Raw genomic sequence first — 15,161 nt, 5'->3', positions numbered from 1 at the left:
TGACATTAGATCTATTTACATAAGCCAAATCCTAACATACCTGGTCTCAACTTAAGGATCAAGCTTTGAGGCGCAATCTGAACAATGTCAGAACTATTTTTCTGTCTGCCTACACTGAGAGGCTTATTTTTAAGTATTTCTACTTGGGAGACAGGGTTTTCGATGAAGTTTAATTGACATCCTTTAGCTAAAAGTTTTGCTGGGGTATCACACCTTTCGCCAACTCCAGATGGATGGGTAAAATTCTAAAAAAGAAAAAGAAAAACAATAACCCGAAAAAGAAAACAAATCTGAATTTCTTTATAAGATACCAGCAATTGAAAGTTTTTCTGCACACTTTGCTAGTTAAGCATCTTGCCATATTGTATCCCTACATGACTAACATTGATTATAGGTCTAAAGTTAAGTTATAGGTGAACAACCAGAGAATTCTGCCTGTAAAATTCTGAGTAAAACTGGAGTCTCCTTTTAATTATATTCAGTTGAATTCACGTAACAATTGCGTGTGTGTGTGTGTGTCTGTGTGTGTGTGTGTCTGTGTGTGTGTGTGTCTGTGTGTTAAGCTCACTTCTGTAAAGCTTCGTCCCAGGCCATGACCAGATCCTTGAAACAGTTGGGTTCACAGAGTTGACATCATCCCGTGAATTTATCTGCTCAGGGTGACCTGTAGGTTTGATTCCACGATCAAATCTTTATCACTAGATTTGAGAATTGACACACTGTCCAAGGGCTCCAGGCTGTCAATCCCCAAATCTAGTGATAAAGAGAGATTCTGCGGATTCCTAAAGGGTAGGGATTGCAACATCTCCCCCATCTAGCAATCTCTGCCAGTTGTATGCATTGGTCTGTTACCCTTATATTGCAGCATTACTTCACCTAAATTGACCTCTTGTGGGCTTCAAACCCAGAGTCTTGAAGTATTCTAGTTCAAGATCCTTTATGACTTTCTCCAAGATTTGAAAGTGAGGAAGAAAAGTGAAAAAGATGGGTTAAAAGTCTGCTTTTCGCTGATCCCTGTAGTCCCAGCTTCTTGGGAGGCTGAGGCAGAAGAATGGCATGAACCCGGGAGGCAGAGCTTGCAGTGAGCCCAGATCACGCCACTGCACTCTAACCTGGGCGACAGAGCAAGAATCCGTCTCAAAAAAAAAAAAAAAAAAAGTCTGCTTTTCTGCGTGGGACACAGGAGTTTCCCACAAGGATAGCAGAGGGGCAGTGAGATGTAGTCTTTCCCAGCAGAGATGTGGCCATTCAAATTCTGAAACACCCAAAACAGGGAGAAGGAGCTAATAGATTAAATACCTGTCTTACCTGATAGGCATGGCTGCTCTAGAGCGGGCATGACACTATGCAAAGGGGAATTTGTTGCCCATGGACTTTCATGCTTAGAGAAAACCAAATCAATGCTCATACTATTTTCCTTGCCTCTTAGAACTCCAAGCCACTCTTGCTGTTTTCACCAACTAGAAAAGTTAGATTTCTTCTGAAATTGATTTTGAGAATACAATTTGTTATCTATCAGTAGGCCTGTGCGTGTCTGAAGCTCTAGGCCAGGCATGGCAAACTGTAACCTCCCATGATGTAACCAAGGGAAACAGTGGCTGGTCAAGGCTTCAGAATCCTTCTCAACACAGTGTCATTGCTATCACCTCTAGTCATAGCCTTTGCCAAAAGATCAGAGGTGGTGTTAACCACATGACCTATTTTCTGTCTGCCCTACGCAGAAGCCTAATTTACTTTTTGCTCCAACTGCCTCGACTGGCATCCTCATAACTACTTCCAATATTAGAGTGGCCTCTTAGAATAATTTGGTTTTACAATTTGACAACAATTTGGCTTGTATTATACACAAGTAAAGTTATCAGCAGCAACTTAGGAAACTCTCTTAAGTAAATGCTGAAAAATGCATTTAAATGAAAATTCCAGGCTGATTTGTTGTTGTATCTCTCTGGCATAAAACTAATACTTCTTCAAGAAGTCAATATCCAAAAAACGTGATTTTTTTCTCTCCTTGTATATTCTCAATCCTACTCTGATACAGGAACTTAAAAAAGCATAATTTTCTTGAATTTTGTTTGTGGCCACATCGGTCATGGCCGTAGTAGGGGACTGAGCTGCGTCTGTGCTCTCTTGTCTGTGAGGCCACCCTTCATGGATACACACTGAACTCGGAGTTTGGGTTTCCACAGGTAGAACCCAGTTCTTTTTTTTTTTTTTTTCACATAAGGAAAATTTTCTTTTTCTTTATTTCTTTAAAAAAAAAAAAAAAAACTGGAATACGTGTGCAGAGCATGCAGGTTTGTTACACAGGTATACATGTGCCATGGTGGTTTGCTGCACCTATTGACCCATCCTCTAAATTCCCTCCCCCTATCCCGCACCCCTTAACAGGCCCTGGTGTGTGTTGTTCCCCTCTCTGTGTCCATGTGGTTCTCAATGTTCAACTCTCACTTATGAATGAGAACATGTGGTGTTTGGTTTTCTGAGGTAGAACCCAGTTCTGAGTTTGGTACTGAGGTTTGTTTCTCTTTGAACATGCTACTCAGCTCTCGCTGCACTTGGTATTCATATGATTTGATTTATGTTTAGATTATCTTTATGAGATCCAGTGGGTAGAGACTTGTTTTAAAATTCAGAAAGCTAATGCCTCTCTTTCTTACCATGAATCAGTTAGACATCACTCTCTAGTGTCTTAGGATGGCTTGGTACATATTCCCCAATCATCTTCATACTGCTTTCACATAGTTTTCAGTTTGACCAGGTAAGGAGTTCCTATTTGGAACTTTGTCACTAGTGTGGTACAGAGTCACTGAGTTTATGAAAATGCCATTTTTAAAAGAACTGGATAATGTCTGACCAGTAATATTTGCCCCAAACTTCAAACACATCCCTTAGAACCTAGCAGTAGTTCAGAATGGATCCTGGTACTCAGATGGAATACAACTATAATATGAACATCAAATGTATGTTTAACTTTAGAAAATATCATCTCCATGATCTCTGATTATACAGACAGCCTCCATATTTTACATGTAACCTGTTAGAAATGGCTTTACAATAGAAGAAGGAACCAGGTAAAATAAAAAAATCCCAAGTTAAAATTTTTTTCCGAATAATTTGACATCCACTCCTTCTACAAACTGTTTTTGAAAGTAATCACATGAATGCCATTTTGATCTACCAATGCTCACCTTCTCCTTTCCTGATTTGTTTTACTTATTCAATTCCACAAAAAAGCAAGTCACCATCAGAAATATCACTGAGGAAATTAACATGAATTTAACTGCAGACAGGTTTTAAAAACACATTGAGGTCATTTGTTTTACCTCCTGAGCACACCAGGCACACTGAGGTCCAATAAGCAGACAGTCTTCACAGGTTTCTGCACCTTCCAGGGCACAGCCACCTAGGTTTAGACCCAGCAAGACGCAGGGATTAAGTACACTTTCAGTCATTCCATTTATGAGACTGATGGCTCTTACATTACTTGAACAAAACAACATCAAAGTTTAGTTTAGTATCCAAAATCAGTCCTCGAAATGTTAGCAATTCACATAAAAGTTTGTATTTTACATCAATCACATGTAAAATATGTGTATGTATATTAAAAAGTATGTATGTCTTATAAGCCAAAATTATCATCCTCTTTTTTCTTAAAATGTGAAAGTTCACAAATATAGGATTATCCTATTTGTTATTCTTAGCCAATGTATGCCACTTTAATTTTTAAAAATTACTTCCACCCATTAAAAAATGCTTCTTTCTTAAACAAGGTATTTCTGTTTTTGAAATAAATCCTTTTTCTCTATCAAGATTATTACTCGTAAGTGGAAGATCTTGTGGTAGAATAAAATAGAAAAGTTTCAAAAATGGTTATCATAATGGCACTAAGTTCCATTGGGCAGTAATGTTATTTAATTCTCCTTATTAAAATGCCTGTGCAACCTTTGTATTTATTTACCTTAAGCCTAGAGCATTCACTGTGGGAACTGCCCGGTGTTTGTCTGTAATTTGTTAAAGTGTTCACTCGGTGACAAAAGAGCAATGGAACAGATCAAATAAAACATGACTTCAGATCTAGTTTCTGAACCAAATGACAGGTTTGCCAAGCATACCATGAAAGCAATATATCGGAGAACGTAGGTCTTACCTTGTACGTGATCATTCCTTCCTAGAAATAGAAAGAACAGGCAAAGCAGTTCAATCCCCATTCGTTTCAGTTCTTGCTGTGCAGACCGATTAAAAAATGAATTACCTTCAGCGTTACAAGACCAAAGCTGAATATCGTTAAAGTATTTCTTTCTTGAAGTATAACATTTTAAATACTACTTACACTGCTTTGAAAAGAAACTTGAGATGTAATTTAGAAAGTTTTCATTAAGACTGAAATGAAAACAGAGGCTACCTGGACAGGTAAAGCAGAAAAGCTGTGTTTAAAAGCAACTTCAACATGATTTACTTCCTTGTTCTCCTTATAAGGAAGGCAGGTGTACAATCACCAAGAAGGTGGGGAAATTCATTCAGTAGAAATTTTGGTGTAAGTTCTATGAGTCTCTCTGCATCCTAGAGAAAGTTAATATCTTTAGTGAAATATTGATCAATGAAATGTCAAAACAGCAATAGAAATATAGTCATTTCTAAAATAATTTTAATTTAATGTAAAGAATAAAGATATTAAATAAAGCATATAGCCTATATGTGAGGAAAGTAAAAAATGAGCTTAATGAAAATACCTGAGATTTTTGTATTTCATTGCTAAATCCTTTGCAAAAAATTGAAATGAACCCTGAAAAAGAAAAATTATTATCTTACAGTAAATGAGAAGGCAGGCTAGGGAAAGCAAAGCACTGTTTCCTTATTTTTCAAATTAGATAAAATATATTTTTTCATAAGTATAAAATTCTTATTTTAAAATCATATTGGAAATAATCATAATATATAAAAATCAAAGAAGATCAAAATAAGAATGTCTCAAAAGCCATTGATGACAACAATGATGAAAACAGAAATGATGGTGCCCATGATTCTGAATCCCTCAGGCTAGGGACCAAGTTCTCTATGCAATGTGCTGTTCCAACTTTTAGCTCATGATTTGGCACATAGGAGATATTTATTTGTTGAGTGAAAGAGTGACAATTCGAAATATATACGACCTATGGCTAAATTAATGAGGTTTTTTGTATTTTTCCCCCAGTGTGTTCTTCAGGAAGGTGTTTTGGGATTTGTAGAGTCTGTGAACAGATAAGAATCGAATTCTCACTTCGTCACTCTAAAAACTGCTGACCTTAGAGAGACTTTTCTGTGGCTGGGCTTATGTCTGAGGAGATTATCTTTTCAAGTAGCATTCCTAGGTAAGCATGTGAAACCTGTAAACAGAGGGAAATGGACTATGGTCAACAATAATTTAATTCTACATTTAAAAATAACTAAAAGACTGTAAATGAGTTGTTTATAACACAAAGGAGAAATGCTTGAGGGGATGGATACCCCACTTTCCATGAGGTGTTTATTACACTTCGCATGCCTGTACCAAAACATCTCATGTATCCCATAAATATATACACCTACTATATACCCACAAAAATAAAAACTAAAATAAAATAATTTTAAAAATAAAATAAACCAAAGAAAGAGAAAAACTAATTATAGACCACTTAGGCTTCTCTCAGAAGCCTATGTTATGTTCAATTTTGAACTCCATCATATCCAAGAAGCTGGAAAAACATGGCAAGAATTCTGCAGTAACAATCCAGAATTATTGAAGAATTGGAAGATATGTATTTTGGGAGAAAATTTATATAAAATTAGTTGATTTAACTTGAAGAAGAAAGATCAAGCCACAAATCGTTTGTGTCTCTGTTATTGTCATTTTAAAAATCCAGTATTAACTATTATTCATTCATTATCCATTCATTCAACAAGTACTTCTTGGGCATTTACTTTGTGGCAAATATTATTTTTGAAGCAGAGGCTACATCAGTGAACACAACCAAGTTTTTGATACATGCAGCATATATTCTAGGCTGGAGGGCAGTGCAGGGAGATAGACTTCTAAAACCAGGCACTGCCCAGGGCTATGAATTATAATAAGTCTGGGTAAAAGGAAAGAGGGGCAAGGGAGTGTGTGATTTTCTTTAGAATAGTCAGGAAGAGTTTCCCTGACCAACTGGCATCTGAGAGAGCCATAGTTGACTTTGACAACACAGCTAACTACGAAGGCCTGAGACAGCCCAATGGCAGGTGTTTTCAAGGGCAAGTGGAATACAAGAAGGGAGAGAGAGAGTGTAATCAGATTTGAGGGCAGAGGTCAAATCATATGTAGTCTTGACCTTGAATTTTATTCTATACCTTGTGTATCATCGGAAAGGTGAAAGCAGAGAAATAATATTATTTAATCTACATTTTAGAAGAACCACACTGGCTGCTGAGGAAGTTAAAATGTATGGGGCAAGGTTGGAAGGTGAATGGGGCAAGAGAGGAATGCATGTCTCCGTCAAGAACAGAGACAATCGTGGCTGGGACTAGGATGTTTGTGGTGCAGGAGGAGGGGGTGATCAGATTCAAGATCTATTTTTAAACTGGACTGTGCTGATAGATTGGATGTGAACGTGAAAGAAAGAGGTTTCTGGCTGGCATAGATACATTTCACTGGCTGAGTGATGCATTCTACTGAGAGGGGTTACATTGAGGAAGAATCAGGTTTCATGTGGAAGATGAGGATCGAGAACACGGTAAGTTTGAGATGGCTAGAAGATAACCAAGCGAAGATGCCACATAGGCAGGTTTGATATCTAGGTCTGGAAATGGGGGCAATGTCAAAGAGCAAATTGTAAATTTGGGATTATCAGCACAGGTTTAAAGATATGAGGCTGATGGTGTTCAGAGATATGTGGCTGAATGAGATCCCTCCAGGAAGTGAATGTATATAGGGAAGAGCTCTGAGGACTGAGCCCTGGGGCTTCTAGTTATCTGTAGATCAAGAGAAGGAGGATTTAGTAAAGGAAGCTTCTATCTAAAGAAAACTCCATCTTGCTAAAGAGGAACCTGTCTTTGTTGGAAGACAAATTCAAGTGTCTCTCACATTTCTGCACATCTTACAAGCAGAGGACCTGGCTGCCTTTTTTCTAGAATCTCTTTTCCAGGATGTTTATAAAGTGAACAGCCTTTGAAAATAGATATAGTGTCCCTCTTTAGGGAAAAGGAAAAATTGCTTACAGCTTTGGAAGATACAGTGTCAACCTCCAGAACAAAGAGTAGGCCTGTTTACTGCCCATTATAAAAGGTTCAGGTTCCCTAAACTCAAAGTTCTTCTCTTATAACACATCTTACTACATGTGCAGGAGTCACCTCTTTCTTTTGTGTCATCTTGTGGGAAATGGTATTGGGAAACTGGTGAAAGAATGTGCTGACACTCTGACCACTGCAATTGCTGTGAATTAAAAAGTTTTTTTTAAAAAAAAAAGGAATTAAAAAGTTCTTTTTCTGTGATGCAGGCATTGCATGTCTCCATCAGTACCCGTGAATCCATAACAAGCTAACTTGTCAGCTTGCAAGACAGGTAAAAGCCCAGGCCCTTCATAGTTCTTGACAATTTCCTACTCAAAACCCACCTCTGTCTGGAGACTGAACATGCAACTTTCAAACCTCACTTTGGAAGAAAAGATCTTACATCTCACAAGACTGCCTTGGACTGACAAGTGCTGCCCTGGGCTCCAGAGGTTTCCCCAGGTCCTGAGCTGTCTGTCTGCCCATAGACCTCCCTGGCAGCCACTAGCAGGCACTCTAGAGGAGCTGGATAGGGGTGGCTGCCCATCTCTGGATATGCCGCTCCCTGGAAACTCTCCATGGTTCTAGCTGCCACCAACAATCTCTCCTTCCTGAGAACACAGTTAGACTACCTCTCCTGGCCTGTTTTGCAGCTAAGAAAATCCCAACAACCAGCTCTTGCCAACAGAATATGAGTGGAAGTGGTACATACCCCTTCTAGGCCATCCTCATGCCCCTCTGACAACCAGATGCAGGCAGCAACAAGGTCCTAGGAGAACTCTAAAACCACAATTTGACCATGTATTTAAATGGACTTGTGCCATCCCACATAAAGACTTCCATCTCAGTCCTAGAATCATAATCACACTGACTGATTTATTCTCTATCCCCCATGGCTGCCCCTCCAATGCACACCCTCCCTAATTTTCAGGCCTTCGCACAAACCATTTGTTCTTCCTGCAGGCCTTGGGTTCCCTCTCATGCCTCTCACTTGGCTAATTCAGCTTGCCCTCCAGGTCTCAGTGTAAACATTAGTGTCTGCAGGAAACACTTTTTGGTTTCTCTAGGCTTCCCTTCCTGTGGGCATTCCCCAGGATAGCTGTTTTTGCTCTGCTTGTAATTGTCAAAATACTTGCCTTTACTCAACAAATATTTATTCAATTCTTGCTATGTATCAGACAGCGACTGTGTCTCAGGAATCTTTCTATTCCCAGCAAGTAACACAATGCCTGACACATTGTAAGTAGTCAATTAATGTTTATATTGAGAATATGGGTGAATTTTAAGTCTTCATTGTCTAGTATTTCACCAGTTACAAAGCAGGCACTTCATGGATATTGAGTAAATAGATGAGTAAATGAAAGAATGGTTTAGGAAGGTAAATAATACAATTAGGAAAGGGAAAATGTGTTCCCTGCTTGGGTTGTGCCGAAAGCTGAGAAAAAGCTTAAAATGCAGCATGAAGAAAAGACAGGGGGGTATTTGAGATAATATAAAGTAGAATAATGTTATGAAAGAATATCTATCCACTCTGTTTGCACCTTGGGACTGCTGGCTAATTTGTACCAAGGGGCAAGACACTGGGAAGACATAGCCTTGCTTCCTAAGGAGGGTGCCTGGTGTCCTCTTTTGGAAAGTACCACATCCACACTGCTGTGGAGGGTGGCGGCCCTGCCTGTCCTGTGAGCTGTCAATCCATGAGATGCCAGCATCCTGTAAAGTCCCCCAAATGGAAACTGTGTCTCCTTAGCCATGCCAAATGGATTACTTACCTCTGTTTCTATGTATATAGAATCTGAAATGCGAAATACAAATGGAAAATCAGGAGTTTGATAATGGGAGGTGAGGCTGGCAGGATGTATGGAGAGAGTGCATAAGGTTGGAGGGAATGAGGTGCTTCCAGAGTCAATGTTAGGAGGACTCGGCAGCTACATAGAGGCAGAAGCCCAAGGCAGAAGAAAGCTACATGGGGTGGGAGATGAGAGGACCAATATGCAATCAGCAAAGAAGGGCCCTCAGCCACACAAACTGAAGAGTGCTAGAGTCAGATCTACAAACTCACTCTGCCGGGGGGGCAAGGAGCATGGCCCAGGCCTAGAGCTGCTGTGGATCCCAAATGCCTGTCCAGCTTGGATCTCTCAGAGGCCTGGCTCTTAGTTTTCCCCAGGATCCCGTCTCTTTTAAAGCAATGTGTATTCTTACAGCAAATTCCCATTACTTGTGGGTGGTCGAGAGGATCTTACATTCCTTAACATCCAAAGGTTCTGTCATACCATCTACATTTTCAGACAGGTTGGTCAGGCTCATCAGATGGAATCCTACCATCTGGATTGCTCAGAACCCCAGCCTAGGGGCTGTGACTCCATGTGTGAGTCTGACCCTCCCCAAGGGGCCTCAGCTAAGTAGCACGGGGGTGGACAGAGCAGCTCGGAGCTCAGGGACGCAGAGCTTCTGCACTCCGCCCCTCCGCTGGTCCTGACTTCGGAGACTTAGAAATGGGCTGTCCTCGGTGGTGCTCCGACTTCAGGAAGCCAGTGAACTGGTGTCTGAGTCACTGCAGTTAGCTTGAGTCTCTCCCAGACCCAGCCATTCATCCACATCAAATAAAGACAGCCCACGCCCCAGCTGGTCCTGCCCCGGGGCACCTCACAACACTCCTGGGAGAGGAAACCCTGAGTCAACCTGGCTGGGAACCAACTGGAAACCTGGGGACTTTAGTCATGGCTGTCTGCTCTTGGGCGGGCCTTGCTGTGCTACCTCCTTCATCTGAAGTACCGGTGACAAGTCTTCCACCTCCAGGTGTCTTTCTGTGAAAATGTTTCATTGTGAGTAGCTAAAAGAAGGCAAGGTAAATGGCTGCTTTGTCTCTGGGTCTCACTCTGAGGTAGCTCCAAAGCCTTGCACAGTGGGTTGTTTGCAGAATTCTGTGGCTGACTTGTGGTTGTGCATAACAGGGGGAGCAAGCAACCTGGAAGTAGATACACTTGTTCCTTTTTTTGTGACCTTCAGAAAGATTCCCTTAAAGAAGGATGTGTAACACTTTCCTGTCATCCTTGTTCACAATGCCCACAGGGTGCTAAGTGCTAAAGAAATGTTTTGTGGCCTAGGCCTTACATTCTAGGCTGGAGTTTCCTTTATTGTTTATTTTGGTAAAATTTACATAACATAAAATGTACCATTTTAACCATTTTTAAGTATATAACTTGGTGGCATTAAGAGCATTCACACTGTTGTGCCATCCTCACCACTGACCATCTCCAGAACTTTTTCATTAGCCCAAACTGAAACTCCTCACCCATTAAACAATAACTGTCCATTTCCCCTCTACCAACCCCCAGCACCCAGCATTCTACTTTCTGTCTCCATGAGTCTGACTACTCCAGGTGCATCACATAAGTGGAAACATACATTTGTCCTTTTGTGAGAATGGCCTATTTCATGTTAGCATAATGTCTTTAGGGTTCATCCATGTAGTGGTATGTGTCAGCATTTCCTTCCTTTTAAAGGCTGAGTAATATTCCACTGTATGGATAGACCACATTTTGATGGCTTAATCATCTGTCAATGGATGTGCTGTTTCCAGCTTTTGGCCCTTGTGAAGATACTGCGATGAACATTGGTGTAGGGATATCCATTTGAGTCTGGCACTTACTTTTTAATGCCATCATGATGCCCATAATGGGAGGAAGCTGAGTGTAGTGGGAAGAGTTTGGTTTTGGATGTAGGGAGTCCTGGGTTCAAATTGCAGTCCTGCCAGGTCCTCCTGTCTATCTGTGGGGAGAGTGTTTATCTCTCAGCACTTTAGTTTTGAGACTATGAAAGACGGAAAATATCCACCCTTCAGGAATATGGTGAAGATTTCATTACACCATTTTGGGATGAGTCCAGGTTTTGTGGGGCCTAAAGATTATACCTTTTGGGAGGCCTTCCTTAAGAAAAGAAATGCAGGCCAGGTGTGGTGGCTCACACCTGTAATCCCAGCACTTTGGGAGGCCAAGGCAGGTGGATCATTTGAGGTCAGGAATTCGAGACCAGCCTGGCCAACATGGTGAATCCCCGTCTCTACAAAAAATACAAAAATTAGTCAGCATGGTGGTACATGCCTATTGTCCCAGCTACTTGGGAGGCTGAGGCAGGAGAATCACTCGAACCCAGGAGCAGAGGTTGAAGTGAGCCAAGATTGCACCACTGCACTCCAGCCTGGGCAACAGAGTGAGATCTCTCTCTCAAAAAAAAAGAAAGAAATGCAAAACTGATAATAAACCATGTGTGAAAGTATATATTTATTTGAAGTGAGGGGGAAAAACCCATGACAACAAATTACTGAAAGCTTGAAAATTCCAGTCTCTTTGTTTCTTAACATCACCTCAGTCACTTCACCAGAAATGCTTTCTAAAAAATGCTTCCTGATGGTAATCTGGCTTCCATCCCACCTGGAGCCACCCGCAGCTCCCAGATACTCCCAGGCACCTGTGCACACTGGAGCCTAGGTTGAAGCTCTCTCAGTTTCCTGTAAACCCTCCTTTGATTTCACCAGGGATGCATGTTTATTGTTGCTCGTTTTAGTGAGCACTTACCAAGTGCCAGGCATCATTCAATACTGTATTAGGGTAGCCCTATTTTGTTCTCACAAGGCCCCAATAAAATGGGGACTATTCTACTTTCATTTACCAGATAAGGAAACTGAGGCATGGAAAAGCTACACAACTTTCCCAAGATCACCTCACTGCTCAGAAAACAGGGCCCTGGAGACAGGCCGCTACCCTCCCACCTGAGTTCAGAATCACCCTGCAAACTGCCTCCTGGTAGATAAGAGATGTACAAAGAATCATCAAAGAGATGCCAACTAGAAGGGAAATTCCACGAGGAACTTGAAAAATATGTTCGCCTCTCTATCTCAGGACTCTGGTTCCAGCTCTAGCTCGGTGTCTAGTGATTTCCTTTTGGGTTTGTTTGTTGCTTATCCTGTGGATCATTGGCCGCCAAAAATGAGACAAAGATGTGGTCCTGGATCGTACCATCTTTCTCTGCTTTGAAGTCAGTACAAATCACTTAAAAACAAAATGAAACAAAACATGTTGCCTGGCCCTTCAGGGGAAGCTGAGCCTGCTGGTCAGGAGCCAGGCCTGGCATTGAGTCCAGGAGAGCACGGCTGCGGGCATTTCCTGTGGTCGGGAGATGACTCAGGATGAACTCCGGCCCCTGAGCCACAGGCACCCCCCGCACTTCACAGTTACCACCCACAACCCACACCCCACCCTACTCTGGAGACTGGCAGTCACACTGCCAGCTACAGGGAGCCTGTCCTGTGAGTTAGGCCCACTCCAGAGGCCCATGCAGTCAGGGTTCAGAAATTACATTGAAGTCTAAAAGGACTGAACTCTTTCTGTCTTTTAGTTTGTGGAATAAATCCAAAGACGAGATTTTCCAGAAAAATATCATTGGATGTGAATTTATTCTAAATTGACTCTGAGAACCAGACTCGTTAGGCCCCTTTTTCCTATCTGTGAAACAAATAGCAAGACATCGCGTGAACAAACACTGATTGCTGGGTGGTTCACTCACTCACAGCTCGCAGAGCTACTGAGCCTTCTTTCTTCATTTACTCATTTATTGCTTCAGCAGCTGCCTGTGGAGACCCCACAATGGACCAGGCACTGTTCTGAGAGCACAGTGTTGATTAAAACCGACAGGGTCTCTGCCTCATGGAGCTTACATTCCAGTGGGAGAGACAGACAAGAAACACATGAACAAATAAAGATGTCAGATGGTAACAAATGCTGAGAAAAATAAAGGATGGCAAGAGGTCAGAGAGTGGCCAAGGTAGGGTGGCCAGCAAAGCCTCTCTGCTCAGATGGTGTTTAGGCATAGCCTTGGGGAAAGGAGGGAGGGCATCGCAGGGCTCTCTGGAGGACAAGCAGTCCTGCCTGTGGGAAGAGCAAGTGCCAGGTCCTGGGATGGGATGGTTTGTGGACAAGCAAGGTGGTGAGCAAGGCTGAAGCAGAGTGAGTAGGTGAACTCAAGGAGTCCAGAGGAGATGGGCCAGACAGACAAAGGGAAGAGGGCAGCTCATGAAGGAGGGGTGGGGTCAGGGGGCGCGGGAGATGGTCAGGGCTCCAGATTTGTATTCTGAGTGAGAAGGGAAGCTTTTGTGGAGTTTTGGTTGGACATGATGTAGCTTATAAGGTGGCAAGGATGCGCAGACTATAAGACGATAAGGATGGAAGCTGGGGGGCCTTATTGGAGGCTGTTTCAGCAGAGACGATGACAGCTTGATCTATGGTGGGATTAAAAGAGGTAGTGAGAAGTGTTTGGATTCTGGATATATTTCCAAGACAGACAGGATTTACAAACAGATTCCTCATAGCGAGGGAGAGAAATCAAGGGATCAACAATGACTCTAGCAGTTATTGGGGCCCTGAATCAATAACCCCACCATCACCACCAGGGTTCTCCAGCTGTTTCAGAGAGAGAATACCATCTGCTCATCAGCAGAGTCATCGGGCGCTCTAATCTGCTCTAACAACTTGGAGGGTCATGAGGAGTCATAACTCTGCAAAAAGCATTCCATGGTAGAACCAGAAAGGTCTGAACTATGCAGGCCAATGCTGTATGGAGACTGTTTGTATGCTGTGTTAACATTCCTTCAGTCCAGTGGAGGTCTGATTAGCCAGCATCTTCTGTTCTGGAATTCCCCATGACTTTTTGGTTGCAAAAGAAAACCTGGAAAATCCCTTTGGTCCTCTAGTTCTCTCTAGCTGTGCTGATAGACTAATTGGGGTTAGTTTCAGTAGCAACAGTCTCCCCTAACAGATTAAAAAAATACTCCTCGTAAGAAGGCAGAAGAGATGGGTATATTTTACTTTTAAAAACTCCTTGGAAAGTAGAAGGACTGCAAACTTCTTTTGACCTTAAAGATGCAATTTATTCAGCTGCAACAATAGTGAAAGTTCTAATCCTTTAAAAAGCTGGGAGAAATGGTGGCCAGTAATTATTATTTTTTTATATTGTTTTTTTAGACACGGCCTCACTCTATCACTGGGCTAGAGTGCAGTGGCATAATCCTAGCTCACTACAGCCTTAAACTTCGGGGCTCAAGCGATCCTCCCACCTCAGTCTCCCAAGTAGCTGGGCACGTGCCACCAACCCCAACTAATTAAAAAAATTTTTTTTATAAAGATGGTGGTCTCACTTTGTTGCCCAGGCTGGCCTAAAACTCTAGACCTCAAGTGATCCTCTGGCCTCAGCCAGTGATCATGTTTGAGGTGCATCCTTGGGCGGGTCCGTGGAGGATTTATTACTTTTAACTGCCATTTTATGCAATTTTCTGATTGTTTCAGATGCATACTTAGTGAATCCTGTCAGTAAGTTTTCAGGGAATCAAATAAAGGATTGGGTATGAGGTGAACACCCTAATTGTTAAAAAGGCTAAACAATAAATTATTCTAACAAGCTAATCAAAATGGCATTAACCTGGTGATGTCTCAAGACTTGGAAGTGGAGAAAGAAGAAAAGCCTTTAAAGCAAATTCAGCTGGCCTCTAATTAAAGACGGTGTGTCAGATTTTTACACCACAACAGACGTAACGAATCTATATATTGTTGGGCATAATACTTCCAGAAAAAAAGCGGCTCCAGGGAGCAGTCAGATGTGAGGCTTGTTTGGGGAACTATGAAAACCACCTGCCTGGGCTGCAGTCTCTGCTGCGTCCTGACTACTCTGGGTGGAACCTTGCTGCTCCTGAGCCCAGGGCCCTTTCCTGGCACCCCCTAGCGGTTGAGGGTGTAACAACCGAGGCATGATGAAGCGAGAGGCTCACAGTAGTTTCAACATTTATTAAAGGAAGGAAATGAATCATTTTCTTTGTATCAAGGAGTTCGATGTTTTAAAATTTCAAT

General features: G+C 41.9%; 1 protein-coding gene across 1 annotated transcript in view; it reads right to left on the bottom strand.

Annotated features, from left to right (window-relative positions):
* ITGB6 (integrin subunit beta 6) overlaps positions 1 to 4,208 on the bottom strand; it is a 93,346-nt gene extending 89,138 nt beyond the window's left edge. The window contains exons 1-3 of the mRNA XM_032755584.2: positions 4,148 to 4,208; positions 3,324 to 3,403; positions 41 to 245 (exon numbers count right to left, since the gene is read on the bottom strand). Coding sequence (XP_032611475.1) covers positions 41 to 245; positions 3,324 to 3,403; positions 4,148 to 4,208 — 346 coding nt within the window. The remainder of the gene's footprint in view (positions 1 to 40; positions 246 to 3,323; positions 3,404 to 4,147) is intronic.
* Positions 4,209 to 15,161: the final 10,953 nt, after the last annotated feature.

Source organism: Hylobates moloch, unplaced genomic scaffold (assembly GCF_009828535.3).
Source record: "Hylobates moloch isolate HMO894 unplaced genomic scaffold, HMol_V3 SCAFFOLD_1, whole genome shotgun sequence".
Classification (NCBI taxonomy): domain Eukaryota; kingdom Metazoa; phylum Chordata; class Mammalia; order Primates; family Hylobatidae; genus Hylobates; species Hylobates moloch.
This window is presented reverse-complemented; position numbering and strand designations above follow the sequence as displayed.